The following is a 15976-nucleotide window of genomic DNA, read 5'->3' as shown; positions in this document are numbered from 1 at the left end:
AATGGTGCACATGACTTCCATCCCTTACATTGGCTTGACGAAGGTGGTACAAGGGAGGGCATCCAGCCACAAGAACGGATAAATGCTAGGGAAAAGAAGAAAACGTCTTTTTAAATGTTGGTAGTGTGGGATAAACAAAAAAGTGATCACAAGAGGTTTTCAATTCTAGCGTTTTAATAAGGATAAAACTAGTTTAAATGGTCGCAGCATATTCTCTGATCATTAGCCTTCTATCACTGACGTGCAGCTCACGCTCTACATACGAGTACCGCCCAATAAGTAATATAATTTTTTTTACTCGGCCAATTTCGGTTGAAAAAATGCAGAATTTGTTGTGGGACCTCGTAAAATATTTCCGCTTCAGCCCCTACAGTTTCTTGAAGTTCGGCGGAGAGCTGCCTTTGAGTTTGTTTTGGCGGAATCACAAATATTCATAGGCGATAGCAGAATGTCTACGCTGATCTGGCAGGGAAAAAAAGCCCGGCGAATCGTTGGGCGAGGCGTCTGTCATCGCCGCAACAAGGTCGCACAGACCTGTCCAGTGTCCCGCGCACTGGCCGGCCGCACACAGCTGTGACTCATGCAATGTCGAACACTGTCACTCGAAGTGATCGACGGATCGCAATCAAACACCTCACTGCTCAACTGGACGTCTCTATTGGTAGTGCTGACACACTCGTCCACCAGTTGGGGTACTCAAAGGTCTGTGGCTGATCGGTTCGACGCCGCCTAACAGAAGACAATAAACAGTAACAGTTACGAGGTTGCTCGTAAGAATTTTTTGTCGAACATCGTCACGGGTGATGGTGGGGCAAGACCGTCGCATTCATCACTTAGAACCGAAAACAAAACGGCCATCTATGGACTGGCGCCACACCACTTCTCCACCGAACAAAAGTCAAAGCCTGGGCCGGTAAAGTCATGGAGACGGTCTTTTGGGACACTGAAGAGATTATTCTGCTTGATGTCTTCCCTCAAGCTACAACGATCAATTGTGAAATGTGTTGTGCTGCCCTCAGGAAACTGAAGAAACGACTTAAGCGTGCTCGTCGCCTCAAAAATCCAAACTAACTTAACTCGACATAAACGTTTCCTAGGTGTGGTACCGCGTCATAATGTATAAAACTACTGCTGCTGGAGAAAAGCCAACGTTTCGGCCACGGTTGCACCGGCCTTGTTCTGGGTCTACTGTTCAGTTTTCCGGGTGCGGTACCGCGTCATAATGTATAAAACTACGAGGTGCGGCTAGAAAAAAACCGGACTGATGCTGGAAAAAACATTTATTTACAATTATTTACAATTTCATGTTATCTCCTTCAATGTACTCTCCTCCTCGGTCTCTACACCGCTCCATACGAATTTTCCACTGTTCATAGCAATGCTGCAGATCATTTTCGGTAAGTCCATACATTACTTCCGTCGCTTTTTCTTTTACTGTTTCAACAGTCTCAAATCTAGTTCCTTTCAAAACTGACTTGACTTTAGGGAAAAGAAAAAAGTCACAGGGGGCCAAATCAGGTGAGTAGGGTGGATGATCTAAGATGGGAATGTTGTGTTTTGCCAAAAACGTCTTCACTGACAACGCACTGTGAGCTGGGGCATTGTCTTGGTGAAGGATCCATGACTTTTTTCTCCACAAATCGTTCCGTTTTCTCCGTACTCGCTCACGTAGGGTAGCCAGGACGCTAATGTAGTAATGCTGATTCACTGTTTGTCCCTCTGGTACCCAATCTATGTGCACAATCCCTTTGATGTCAAAAAAAAAAAAAAAAAAAAACAATCATCATTGCCTTGAATTTCGATTTTGACATTCGTGCTTTTTTTGTCGTGGAGAACCAGGAGATTTCCAGTGCATCGATTGGCGTTTAGTTTCGGGATCGTAAGTAAAAAACCACGATTCATCGCAAGGAATAACATTTTGTAAGAAGGTGGGATCACTTTCAATGTTTTCCAGGATGTCAGAACAAATCATTCTTCGGCGTTCCTTCTGTTCAATTGTGAGACACTTTGGAACCATTTTTGAACACACTTTGTTCATGTTGAAACTTTCATGAAGAATCTGCCTAACACATTCCTTGTCAACTCCTGTTATCTCAGACACTGCTCTGATTGTTAAACGGCGATCTTGTCGAACAAGTTTACCGATTTTTTCAATGTTTACATCAGTTTTTGCTGACAATGGTCTGCCAGTGCGAGTGTCATCACTGGCCATCTTTAAATCGTTTAAACCACTCAAGCACTTGTGTTCGCGATAAACAATCATCGCCGTACACTTGTTGTAACATTACAAACGTTTCACTTGCAGATTTTCCTAGTTTGAGACAAAATTTGATGTTAACACGCTGTTCTTTCTGTACACTCAACATTGTCCGACGCACAGACAAAACGTCAACTACTTAAAACAGACGCCACGGGCAGACTGAGTGCAGGAGGCAGATGAAACTCGAGCAGTAGGCGGAGCGAGAGTCACGTGACAGGCCACGCGACTTTCAGCCTTATTGCATTCGTTGTATTGTTTCACCAGTACTAGTCCGGTTTCTTTCTAGCCACACCTCGTACAGTAGTTTTATACATTATGACGTGGTACCACACCCAGAAAACGTTTATGTCGACTGATTCTGGCAGCTGAAGCCTACGCAATTATATTAACTTACACTTCTTCATCACAACGTAAAACCTCACACAGGCCTGTGCAACCGAGAGGACTATTCTTCCTCATCCACCCTAAAGCCCGGATCTCGCGCCCTCCGACTTAATCAATTTGGCCCATTGAAGGATACGCCACCCGGGAAGCAGTACATGGATGGTGTGTGGATTACTGATGGAGCAAGACGCTGGATCCGACGTCGACCAGTAGAGTGGTGCCATGCGGGCTTTCAGGCCATCCCAGTAAGGTGGGGCAAGACCGTCGCATTCAATAGAGATTATGTGAAAAAAAATTATTTTGTAGCCAAAAGAGTGAGGAATAATATGGTGTATTGGAATCCTGAATAAAACCAGCTTTCAGAAAAAAATGTGTTGCACTGCTTATTGAAGACCCCTCGTACCACTTAACTACAAGTGCGATGTATGTCAGTTCCTCGTTGCACCACTCCATGCCACATATGTAGAGGATCGTCTGCAGTGTAAATTGCCACCACAATAGGAACAAACAGATAACCCCAGAGCTACGTGATGTGAGGTGAAAAATGAAATGGAGAACTTAATGTTAACTTAGGGTAGAAAAATACTAGCCACGATACCAGTCTGTACGTCACGTACGACAGAAATGTTGGTTCAAAATGACTCTGAGCACTATGCGACTTAACTTCTGAGTTCATCAGTCGCCTAGAACTTAGAACTAATTAAATCTAACTAACCTAAGGATAGCACACACATCCATGCCCGAGGCAGGATTAGAACCTGCGACCGTAGCGGTCGCTCGGCTCCAGACTGTAGCGCCTAGAACCGCACGGCCACTCCGGCTGGCCACAGAAATGTTGACTTTGTAGCTCTCAGGTATTGACGTAGCCCTAAAGTTTTGGGACATCATGTACACATCACTCTCTGCTTCTCGTGCACGGCTTAGAAGCTCTGTATCATTTCCTTTCGCTCAGAGTATCATACCAGAGCAGTAAGAATATCTGGTTCCCTTTTCTTCCCTGTCTTTTGTGTGAGACGCCACATGTTTTGCACGTGCCACATGCACAATGGGGTATCTGAGATGCGACGAATTAAATACCTTTGTCTGACGTTTTATGTGTGAAACGTTGGTCGAGATGGGATATCGTCTCGTCTGATAGTAACGCGACAGCGAACAGCCAATTCTAGGTGCGTTCAGTCCGTACTGCAATCCGAAATCGGCTATCTTTCCCTACGCTTAACACGTTCTCCGTACACTTAACCTCTGACCCAACCCTGACCAACATCAGTTTTCATTCTCTTTTACATGTTGCTTTCTGAAATGTCATGTGATCTTGATTCAAGTCCAAAGTTGGGGTGCGAACCCTTGCTTAATGCACGAAGGAGTGAAGTCTGTAAAGCCATGGTGTATGGTAATATATCATACCAATTTTCGTTATTTATCGAACGTAGTTTCGTATTCGTCATGACTTCCTAAATAATCGCTTTGGATCCTATACCGCAAATATATTTCCTTGTGACAACTTGTCAAAAGCTTGAATAACCGCCTTTTGGAGTGAGAACCACTGCGACGCGTACAGAAAGACAGACAGTGAGGTTCTGGAAGGTACTGACAGGGTTGTGGAGCCATGCCGACTCCAGCGCCGTGCCCAGCTGCGCTAGGTTTCTCGGCTGAGAATCCATGGTGCGAACAGTCCGATCGAGGTGGTCCTACAGATTCTCTATTGGGTTTAAATTCGAGCAATCTGGTGACCAGGGGAGTACGGCAAACTCATCCTGGTGCTCTTCGAACCGCGCACGTGCACAACGAGTCTTGTGACACCTTGCGTTGTCCTGCTGATAGATGCCATCGTGACGAGGAAAGCCAAACTGTATGTACGGGTGGACATGAATGCATACGTGTGTCGATCCATTGTGTCTTCCAGAATGACAGGATCACCCAGGGAATGCCCTCCAGCCCGGACACTCCCGACGATTGTTGCAGGGTATCTGCTTTCAAACGTTTCGCGCCGCACATACCGACACCCATCTGTCCAATAGAGCATTCATCTGAAAAGCCCACCTGTCGCCAGTTGCGGTACTGCCATTCAAATTCCAGCCTTCGTCGCCAATGAACAGTAGTCAGCATGGGTGCATGAACCGGTTGCCTGCAGTAGAGCCCATGCACAGCAACCTTCGCTGAGCCGTCGTTGAGGAGACACTGTTGGTAGCCCCTTGGTTCATCTGGCCGAGCAGTTGCACGTTCATCCACCCGTACACATCCTCGTAACCGTCGTTTACTCCTGTCATCTACAGCGTGTGGTGCACCGCAGTTACCTCGACATCGATCTTGGCTAGCGCCATTTTGTTATGCATGGTGTACTTTAACCACGGCGGTGCGCAAACAGTTTACAAACTTTGTTGGTTCGGAAATGTTTCCGCCCTCAGACGTCAGATAAGACGTTCTGCTTCCGCATACGGACAACGATTACAATACTTTTTTTTTTTTTTCATCCTCCCGGCACGCTTTATATACCCTCCACTGCTAATGCTGCCACCCGCCGTCTGGGAGTGGTTATTGCACGTTGATGTGGAACATAGGCGGTGGTCACATTAACGTGACTGGACCGTTAATATTTAATAACGAAACACTCGGAATGTCGTGGCAACCTAACTGAGGGGAACTTACGTTGTTACACCAGACCGGAATTAGCAGACTTCGTGGAGGTGTTCATCACGTAAGCATATAAAATGATTCAACTTTCATTCCACTCAGAACTGTGTTCATCATCAAGATTAGTGTGAATTTTGAAACCCCACGGGCACGAAATCACTCTTGTATTCCTTGTAGCACGGAAGCAGCCTTTGAATTTCGTCTTGACGAGACATATGCCTGAGACGTATGCCTTGTCGATTCATGAAGACTGTTGGGTCGAGACAGGGATGAAAGTATATGATTTCCCACTGCATCTTAGACGTGCTCTGAGGATTACAAATAAGGGTACTGGGCAGCCCAGTCAAAGATTCACACATTCACGGTGGTCCATTAAATTTCGGTTTTCAGCTGCGTATATTCTTCATCTAATATTTCGGCCGTATACCGTTCGGCAATCTTCAAAGTGAGCTGAAAGAAGGATGCTACAGCTCCCGCTCCGTGCTTTTAAACCTACGGACTGCGCCGCTGCGCTGGCAGCCCCAGATATACAAGTGAGAGAGACTTTGATAAGCAGCAAACAAACACACATGTAGATCAAATGAACCTGTGGTTATGCAATCGATCCATGATGGAATTCGATGTATCATTAGTGTAGTAGTGTCCTGTGGTCGGCAGGAAAGAACTAACGATCAAGTGTCAATACACTTTATTTAAATAAAACGCCTTCTTGGTGTGCACTAATCTCCAAACTCAAGAACAACAAGAAACACAATAATTATTGTGGAGCCGGCCGGAGTGGCCGAGTTGTTCTAGGCGCGACCGCTACGGTCGCAGGTTCGAATCCTGCCTGAAGCGTGGATGTGTGTGATGTCCTTAGGTTAGTTAGGTTTAAGTAGTTCTAAGTTCTAGGGGACTGATGACATCTGCTGTTAAGTCCCATAGTGCTCAGAGCCATTTGAACCATTTGAATTATTGTGGTGGCGAAAGCCAGATAAAAGTTACAAGACAATGAAAAGAAATAATAATAACCACAATACTACGCTACACAGTTCCAAAGTGGCGTTACACCCAATAAAATACAAATTTCTACAGAAAGGCTATGGCGAGTATCTACTGGGCTAGAGCCAGCGTAGGTATTGGCCAGAGCTGTCCTAGCTGTAGGTACACGCTGCTGATCTGACTCTGCTGATATGCTAATAACACCGATTCCGCCGACTGATACACTTCGTCACATTAGTTCCAATTGGTGGATCTCTGTCACATGGCTTTTCACTAAGTAGTGCCGTGTTTATGCGGAAAGTTTGTTGATGTTTACATTCACTGGCGATGTTTTGATATGAGCTCTTGAAGCGAGGTCGGCAGTCCACATTGCTTGTCTGTTGCGCCGGCCCTCTAACTGAGAAGGGGCCACTACGACAATTAGCGTCAACAATGTTCCATCAGCCCACTTGAAGAAGATTCAATAAAGATGGTTTGATGTCCTTTGAAGAGATATGTTTTCCTGGAGACATACTGAGTCCCAATATTATCTTCAATAAGGATAGAAGCTGAAGAAATGAATTAAAAATTGTGTCAAGGCCAGGACTTGAACCCAGGTGTTCTACTATACTATACAGATGTGTTATCCACTACAACACCCTGGCGTTGTGGCTAACACAATGGTCTAGAGTAGTCTGTGCAGCTATGTTAGCCAGAACTCCAGAGTGGTGCAGTGGACAGCGAATTTGCGTAGTATTTCATTTTTTCACCTTCTGTCCTTTGAAGAGAAGTATTCTGTGTGAGACTGCGAGATGTTTATGGCACTGCATTGCCTTATAATATCGTCCACACTTGACACTGTGCGATTCACAATTACGTTTGGCACAGAACAGGGCGTCTACCTCGTCAGTGTAACCGTCCTGCCGACAGTCTGCAGTAACAGCCTTGTTTTGTATGTAGATATTAATAACGTGGGCAGTCACTAATTACGAACTTAGAACTATTGTTGTGGTCCTCAGTCAGAAGACTGGTTCGATTCAGCTCTCCACCCTAGTCTGTCCCTTGCAGTTTTCATCGTCTCAAAAAACTTCTCTGTGACCTACATCCACTCGAAACTGCTTACTGTATTCATCCCTTGGCCTCCCTCTTCAATTTTTACACTTCCCCCTTCCCGTCCTTCCCTCGCCTCTCCCACCCACACACCTTCCTCCGTTACCAAACTAACGTGTCCTTCACGTCTCAGGATGTGTTCTGTCAATCCTTCTCCTTTTTGCGTCTCCTCCTGGAAAATCGTGTACACGAATATTACAAATTTTCAGTGGCGTTTTCTGTTCGTGGCTTCTGGTCCACTTCGACTGACACATTATAGCTTTATTTTCTGATAAAATTTACAATTGAATGTTTACAGGCAAATTATTAATATGTGTTGTCTTTGGAGTAGCAAAACAGGAAGTTATTTGCATTGGTGTACAGTATCCAACGAGCGTTCGTTTGTTAAATCATTAGGAAATTCGTCAAAAATGCATAAACATTATTGCGTATTGGTACAGGTATAACGCTTCCGACATAGGTGGGATTGGTGCAATATGGGAAAGTCACACTAAAGTAGCATCCAGTCTCCACGAGACTGTACTGCGTGTGTCATTTGCATAGAGACTAATGTATGCTGCTTCATGCGGGCGGAATTCAAACCAACGTTAAGTTGATCTGCATATATCATCCAGTACACGTCACTCACCGAAGCTGCTGTCCAGTTGGCGTATCACAGACTAGTTAAACTGGTTTCCTGGTATTCAATTTTGGTCGGTTATTTCACAGTTCTTAGCAATAAACGGTAAGTAAATGTGTTGGCTTTGTTGCCGTGCACTAACCTGACTCTAACATGTTGCTCAAAATTATAGATGCAGTTTTCATTTTCTGAGGAGTGGGTATGAAAAAAAACTAATATATTGTTTGCAGTGGTGCTAGAAACTTGAAATTTGAGGGAAAAAGGCAGACTAAGAAATTTGCAACTTGCATTCATGGTTTAAGAGAAGTGATATTTTACAGGAAGTTTTAAGAGTATTCGCGACTCTATAGTAAACAAGGTAAGTAACTCTTCAGGCTTTCCCGGCGATCTAATGACATCTTGGGTTGTCGGGTGTTCTGCCGGATATCAGCGTCGTACTTGCACGATATTTCGGTCACGTAGCTCGAGACCTTCATCAGGTGCGACCTGAGACTGCTCCTCGAGTGGACCTGGTCCAGTATTTATGCCTATGGACTTCCCCCTCCACCAACGGCTGCAGGCGCTTCCTCTGTGGTCCGCGCCCATTCCCTGTGACCTGCTGGAGCGTTGCTGCTCCGTTTTCCGTCCGCTGCGGTTCTAGGTGTTCCCTCTGCGGTCCGCGCCCACCAAACGCGCTCCTGGGGGTTTCATCTACGGTCTGGGGTACCAGGCGTTCCCCCTGCGGTCCGCGCCCGCTCACCACGACCTGTTGGAGCGTTGCCGCTCCGTTTTTCATCTGCTGCGGCTCTGGATGTTCCCTCTGCGGTCCGCGCCCACCAGTCCCACTTCTGGGTGTTCCATCTTCGGTCTGGTGCTCCTGGCAGTCTGTCAGGGGCTCGTTTACCATCTCCATGTCTCTGGTTCTTCTGTTTGTGTAGTGTTGCAGCTGGCCCCGTTGCTCCTTTAACAATTCCAGAGCCGGATCCCAGGCTCTGCTTAGCTGGTACCCTGTGTCACGATTCATAAGATCGTCAGCCATTTTAATCTCAATCGATTCTCTTATGACACTGTCCCAAAATCTGGGTGTTTGTGCTAGAATCTTGGTATCCTCATACTTCATGGCATGATCTAGCTCTAGACAGTGTTCAGCAATGGCTGACTTAGTCACCTGTCTTAATCTAGTGTGCCTCTGATGTTCTTTGCACCTGATCTCCACAGTTCTTGTCGTCTGGCCAATGTAGGACATGCCACATTGACAAGGTATATTGTAAATCCCTGGTTTTCGTAACCCCAGGTCGTCTTTGACACTCCCCAGCAGTCCCCCGATCTTGTTGGATGGACAGAAAACACACTTGATATTGTGTTTACGCAGGATCCTACTGATTCTGGCAGAAATAGAGCCAGCATAGGGCAGATATGCCACCTTCCTTGCTTCATCTTGGTCTTCTTCAGGAACCTGTGGTATGGTGGCTGGTCGGAGTGCCCTCTCAATTTGTCTGTCCATGTATCCATTCTTGGAGGAAACTGTTTTGAGACGTTCTATCTCTATGGGTAGATTCTCTTGGTCTGATAGGGCACGTGCTCTGTGGACCAAAGTCTTCAGAACCCCATTCTTCTGTGCAGGGTGGTGACAACTGCTGGCCTGCAGATATAAATCAGTGTGTGTAGGTTTTCGGTACACACTGTGGCCAATTGATCCATCTGCTTTCCTCTGGACTAGTACATCCAGAAATGACAGCTGGCCATTCTTCTCCAGTTCCATGGTGAACTTGATATTAGGGTGGCATGAGTTAAGATGATCAAGAAACTCATTGAGCCTGTCCATCCCATGTGGCCAGATCACGAAGGTGTCATCCACATACCTAAAGAAGCATGTGGGTTTAAATGTGGCTGTCTCCAATGCCCTCTCCTCAAAACTCTCCATAAACATGTTGGCAACCACAGGGGACAGTGGGCTGCCCATAGCTACACCTTCAGTTTGCTCGTAATATTGGTTTCTGTACAGGAAATACGTGGATGTCAGTGTATGACTGAACAGGTCCAACAGAGCACCATCAAATTTCTCTGCAATCAGTTCTAGTGAGTCCTTCAGTGGGACCCTGGTGAACAGCGATACCACATCAAAACTAACCATGATGTCCGAATCTGTGATGTGCAGTTGCTTGAGGCGTTGCAGGAAATCTTCTGAGTTGCGGATGTGGTGAATACATTTCCCCACATATGGAGCCAGGAGACCTTTCAGGTACTTGGCTGTTGTGTACGTAGGTGCCCCAATATTACTGACAATAGGACGTAGGGGCACACCCTCCTTGTGTATTTTAGGCAGACCATACAGTCTGGGTGGCACTGGCGCTTTTTCCCGTAGTTGTCTGATGATCTTATCGGGCATCCCTGTTTCCTTCAAGAGAGCACTAGTCTTCTTGGGCACCTTGTCCGTGGGGTCACACTCCAGAATTCTGTATGCAGGGTCCTCCAGAAGTTGGCGTACTTTCTCATCATAATCCACTCGCTGCAAGATGACAGTGGAGTTCCCTTTGTCTGCTGGCAGTACCACAATGCTGTTGTCTTCCCGTAGTTTCTTGAGTGCAAGCCTCTCCTCGGTTGTGATGTTCGATTTCGGCGGCCTGGCCTTGGTGAGGGCCCTGCAGGTCTCTCGGCGGACTTCCTCTGCCACATTAGGTGGAAGTGTGGCTGCAACTTGCTCTACTGCACTGACGAAACCTGAAATGGGTACGTTTCTAGGGGTCGTAGCAAAGTTGAGACCCCTGCTGAGTACCTTTAAGGTTGTATCATCAAACTGTATGCCACTCAGATTCGTCACCGTGCGTGTCTCTTCCATCTGCTGTGCTTTCTTGCTCATGCGGTCAAACTTTGCAGATTGGCAAGATGAGGCATTCCTTCTAGCACACTCAGCTAAAGACCAGGAGGCACGGTCTACCCAATCCCAATCTTCTCTTGTTAAGGAAGCTGCCATGTACAGATGAATGTGTAACAGCTCCCTGGCCACAACATCTAACCTGTGGCGCGTATCTCGAATCCTCTCTCTCACCAGTGCCATGCTAGCTCTGCGTTTTATCTTGTTCGCCGCTCTGGAGTTGATGTGATGTTTAACTGGTGGGCGCGGACCGCAGAGGGAACATCCAGAGCCGCAGCAGATGAAAAACGGAGCGGCAACGCTCCAACAGGTCGTGGTGAGCGGGCGCGGACCGCAGGGGGAACGCCTGGTACCCCAGACCGTAGATGAAACCCCCAGGAGCGCGTTTGGTGGGCGCGGACCGCAGAGGGAACACCTAGAACCGCAGCGGACGGAAAACGGAGCAGCAACGCTCCAGCAGGTCACAGGGAATGGGCGCGGACCACAGAGGAAGCGCCTGCAGCCGTTGGTGGAGGGGGAAGTCCATAGGCATAAATACTGGACCAGGTCCACTCGAGGAGCAGTCTCAGGTCGCACCTGATGAAGGTCTCGAGCTACGTGACCGAAATATCGTGCAAGTACGACGCTGATATCCGGCAGAACACCCGACAACCCAAGATGTAACAAGGTAAGTGTCAAAAGACAAATTAAAACATCCAGAATTCATTACACAGTGAGCCACATGAGCTTTTTCTTTGGCTTGCTGCTCTTTTATCTCTATATAGTTCCACCGCTGTTCAAAGCTCATTTTAATCTGTAGGTCCACGTATAACTTGCTGTAGAAGTTAGTTACAATGTTAGGAGAAGGAAATAGTATGCCACGTCTGATAGAACCATAACTAGTAAAGCACTGCAGTCGTCGAACCAACCTTTCGGTCGAGGATAACTTTACTTTACTCAAGAACATGGCAGTGTGCCAATACAAATCAGAAACCCACAACACTTTCGAGACTGCTGAAAGTATAAAACTGTCATGTTGTCAGTAACATTTTTGTAATTTTAAAACAGATATAAGATAAAAACAGTTGAAAAAGTGAATCACTTGCAATAGTTATTTAGAATTATAAATAGATAATTTTCATTGATGTCATTATAAATAAACCTGTAACTTATTCGCTTTTAAATTGAAATAAAATTTATAAAGAATTAACAAAGTAGGGTGGAGTGTATTTAACAACAGTGCACTTCAACTGAAACTGGTAGGACGACACTTGGAAGGGATATAGTTAAGAGGTGAAAGGAAAAGGGCTTTCGTGGGGTTGTAGGTTGCACGCATTAGCAAAGGTGTCTGTGGGGTTTTAATGTGGAGGTAGTGGTAGTTGGGTGCGGTGCTGAGGGGTTGGCTGGTGAGAGAAGGATAAGGGACAAGGTTTCGATATGGACGGTGGTATGGAAGAGGAAAGTAATGGTGGAAAATGAAGGAGACAAGAGGCTTGTTGTAGTGTAGGATACAGAGGGAACAGCTGTAGCTGATAAGATGTAAAAATATCGGAGTGATCTGAATTCATTGTCTTTACGAGGGAGTCGGTTAAAGTTTTATTAGGAGAGAGTATGAAATGTGCTTGTTCACTGTGAGCAAGGATTGGTAAGAATTTGATGAGCTGGTAAGGGTTCCATGAGAGGGGGAGAGTAAATGGATGTGGAAGGCAAGATTGAGTGTGTGGCCTTAAATGATTTGATGATAGATCTTTTGTAGGGCAGATATCTAGGCAATATTGACGTAGTAAAGAATAAGTGTGATCAAAGTTTTGCAGGGTGTAATCCTTATCTCCATTTATTATGGGCCTTCTGTTGGTTGGTTAGTAGCTGCGCCTTTCATGTCGGTTGCCTGACAGCTATTAGACAATTAAGGTATTAATAGTAGTTGTAAATTATTACGTAAGAGTCATGATAGGGAGTCGTGGCTTGTTTGTTGTTCTGCCTAGGTTTCAGAAGAGGTTGTCTTGTGGAGCCCCTGGGTGCACCAGTTGGAAAAATTGATGAGATGGAGGTAGAGGGATCGTTGAGACATTTGGAGTCTAGGGAAGAGGAACAGGAAAACAATGTTGTCAGCGAACTGATCTAGGTGAACAGGAGGAGGTAGTTTAGGAATGTTGGCGTTGTAGTAAAGACGATATTGGAGGACAGAAGGCTGGGCCTTGGGTGTCCCTGCAGTAGGACGGGAGACATGGGAATTGGTTTCTCAGATAGTGACAAATGACAGACGATCAGATAGAAATGATATAGTATGGGTGTGAATGTTAACAAACAATAAACAACGTTACAGCAGGCGCTGTCAGCAAAACTCGACAACACACCAGTTGGCTAGCGAATGACGTCACAGCTTCTACATTGTAAGAAGGAAGAATGCGTTGTAGCTCGCCTTCGAGTAGGCGTGCACTAAGATAGACTGCACGCTGCGAGCCAGGCTGCTGCGCCCTAGACAGCGCCAGTCCGCTGTGCTTAGCAGGGTACTTACCGCGCGTGCGCCGAGCTTGAGCGGAGCGGAGAGGAGCAGAACAGAACAGAGCGTCACTCACCAGGTTCGGATCTCCTCCTCGGTGTACTGCACCTTGGGGATGGGCTGGCCGCTGCAGGCAGGTGAAATGCGATTATAGCAGACACGATTGGAGCATTCAGCGCCGCTGCTTATTAGGTTCCCCCCCCCCCCCCCCCCCCGCCCCCCAGGGGCTGCGACTGGCCGCGTATCGCGCCTAATGAAACTGATTACCCCGCCTCCTCCCCCTCCCACGCCCACTTCAGCTTTCGCGCTGCCATCTGTCAGTCAACAGGGGAAGCACACGAGCGCTCCTTTAGCCGAGAAGGCGCACACCGTAGGCGCTAGCCACCTTCTCTTCAAAGAGAGAGACCGAATACGTAGAGAGACTGTGGCACGGGATTTAGTGATCCTTGTGGTGCCCAGTATAAAGTAGGAATATCTATGAACATTAAGATATGCACAATAGAATTTTTGTCACCATTGTGATTATGGTACGGCTGAAGTTTTTCCTGCAAGCGCCCTGCAGATTGCTACTACATTCAATTAATACCTAGGAATTATAATTACAATATCAACTTAAATTGGAACGATCACATAATATTGGGGGGAAGGCAAATCAAAGACTGTGTTTTATTGGCAGAACACTTAGAAGATGCAACAGGGTTACTTAAAGAGACTGCCTGCACTATGACTGTCCTTCTGTCCATCCTCTTCTAGAGTATTGCTGTGCTATTTGGGATCCTTACCAGGCAGGAGTGACGGGGGACGTCGACAAAATTCAAAAGGGGGGGGGGCTTCTGTAAAGTTTGGAAGGTAGGAGACGAGGTACTGGCAGAAGTAAAACTGTGAGGACGGGGCGAGAGTCGTGCTTGTGTAGTTCAGTTGGTAGAGCACTTGCCCACGAAAGGCAAAGGTCCCGAGTTCGAGTCTCGGTCCGGCACACAGTTTTAATCTGCCAGGAAGTTTCATATCAGCGCACACTCCGCTGCAGAGTGAAAATCTCATTCTGGAAACATCCCCCAGGATGTGGCTAAGCCATGTCTCCGCAATATCCTTCCTTTCAGGAGTGCTAGTTCTGCAAGGATCGCAGGAGAGCTTCTGTAAAGTTTGGAAGGTAGGAGACAAGGTACTGGCAGAAGTAAAACTGTGAGGACGGGGCGTGAGTCGTGCTTGGGTAGCTCAGTTGGTAGAGCACTTGCCCGCGAAAGGCAAAGGTCCCGAGTTCGAGTTTCGGTCCAGCACACAGTTTTAATCTGCCAGGAAGTTTCACTAGGAATATTTCTCTCCTCCAGCGACCAACGGTACACTGCTACTAGAAGAGAATCAAGTTTTTTCGCCCCTTCTATGTAGACTCGTATTCGGTATCCTCACAGATCCAGTGGCCTTTCCTCTGTTCAGCGAGTTCAGTTGCTTTTCTATTCCATGGACACTTATTTCTATATGTGTCTCTTTTTCGTTCGGACGACAATTTAAAGGTGGAAATGCAGTGCAATGTTACTGACTGAAACAGTTTTGGGAAAAGACATCGTCGTTACAGACTGATCCCTGTCAAAGATTGCATGGATTTTGTACACACGATTCAAGACAGTTTGTATATGATATAATTACAATCTAAAAGTATTTCACAAACTCAACAAAACAAAAACCAGGAAGCCCTGGCCATACCCAGAACTGTGAACATGGTTTACAGTAAAACACTAACAGATATTTACTGCATCCAGTATCCATGGAAAATAAATGAGAAATACAGCATCATTCGTTTACTACGTTCTATAGGTCGTTCGTAATAGCAGAGACCTTGCAGGAAAAGAGGTGTGTTTCACTGTGGCGAAGGTGAACAAGTGGTCATGACTGTTAAGATATGCATTTTAGAACCCATGTTTAATGAAAATTTTTTTCTTGTTTCGGTCCATAGAACCACCACTCGAAATACGACATACTTCTTTTTAACATTCTATATATGGCCATGCAGGCACTAAAATTAACTCTTTGTTTTACCTGACTGTGGAAAGTATCATTTCTTCCTTTGACGTATTTCGATATGCATCCGCAGCAACATTAGATGATCACTTTTTTCATTAGTAACAAGTAAATGTGTAAATAAAGAGCAAATGAGAGTAATGTTAAAGTTTCTCCCTCAGCACAAATTGTAAACAAAGACCATTGCATGAAGTCACACAGTGACCCTCTGTTTGACGTTGGCGACATGCGTAGTACGTTGTGCTCACTTCACAGATATTCGTACACTCATTAGTCGAAATACTTCATGCAGTCGTTCTGCAGTTATTTCGAAAGTGAGAGAGTTCGTGTACGGCTTTGTAAATTACACGATTGCTTAGTTTGTTGTCTAAATAATGCCTACACTGTGTTGAGTGTAAAAATTCATAGGTTCTATAACTACCAATAGACCCTCAATTCTGTAAAGAATCGAGCTACCAAGTATAAAACAGCTTCAAGTCTGATTACTTTGCAAAGTAGTTAATGTGTTACATATTTACTGTTAAAAACGTATGCGAGAAAGTTAAGAAAAAGTTTGAAATTTTGCTAAAAGTTTGCTGGAAATCTCTAACGCTGTTATTATGAAACACTGGATAAATATAATCTGGGTAATTCGCACTCCATTTTAAGCAAAATCAAGTT

At 45.8% G+C, this 15976-nt stretch overlaps 1 protein-coding gene across 1 annotated transcript in view; it reads right to left on the bottom strand.

Moving 5' to 3' along the window:
* The window catches only part of LOC124612916 (tryptophan 5-hydroxylase 1), a 270706-nt gene that overhangs the window by 143564 nt on the left and 111166 nt on the right, over window positions 1-15976 (bottom strand). The window contains exon 6 of the mRNA XM_047141405.1: window positions 13377-13427. Within this exon, the coding sequence (XP_046997361.1) occupies window positions 13377-13427 (51 nt within the window). The remainder of the gene's footprint in view (window positions 1-13376; window positions 13428-15976) is intronic.

This window comes from Schistocerca americana, chromosome 4, assembly GCF_021461395.2.
Source record: "Schistocerca americana isolate TAMUIC-IGC-003095 chromosome 4, iqSchAmer2.1, whole genome shotgun sequence".
Classification (NCBI taxonomy): domain Eukaryota; kingdom Metazoa; phylum Arthropoda; class Insecta; order Orthoptera; family Acrididae; genus Schistocerca; species Schistocerca americana.
The sequence above is the reverse complement of the archived record's forward strand: the minus strand, read 5'-3'. Positions and strand labels throughout refer to the sequence as shown.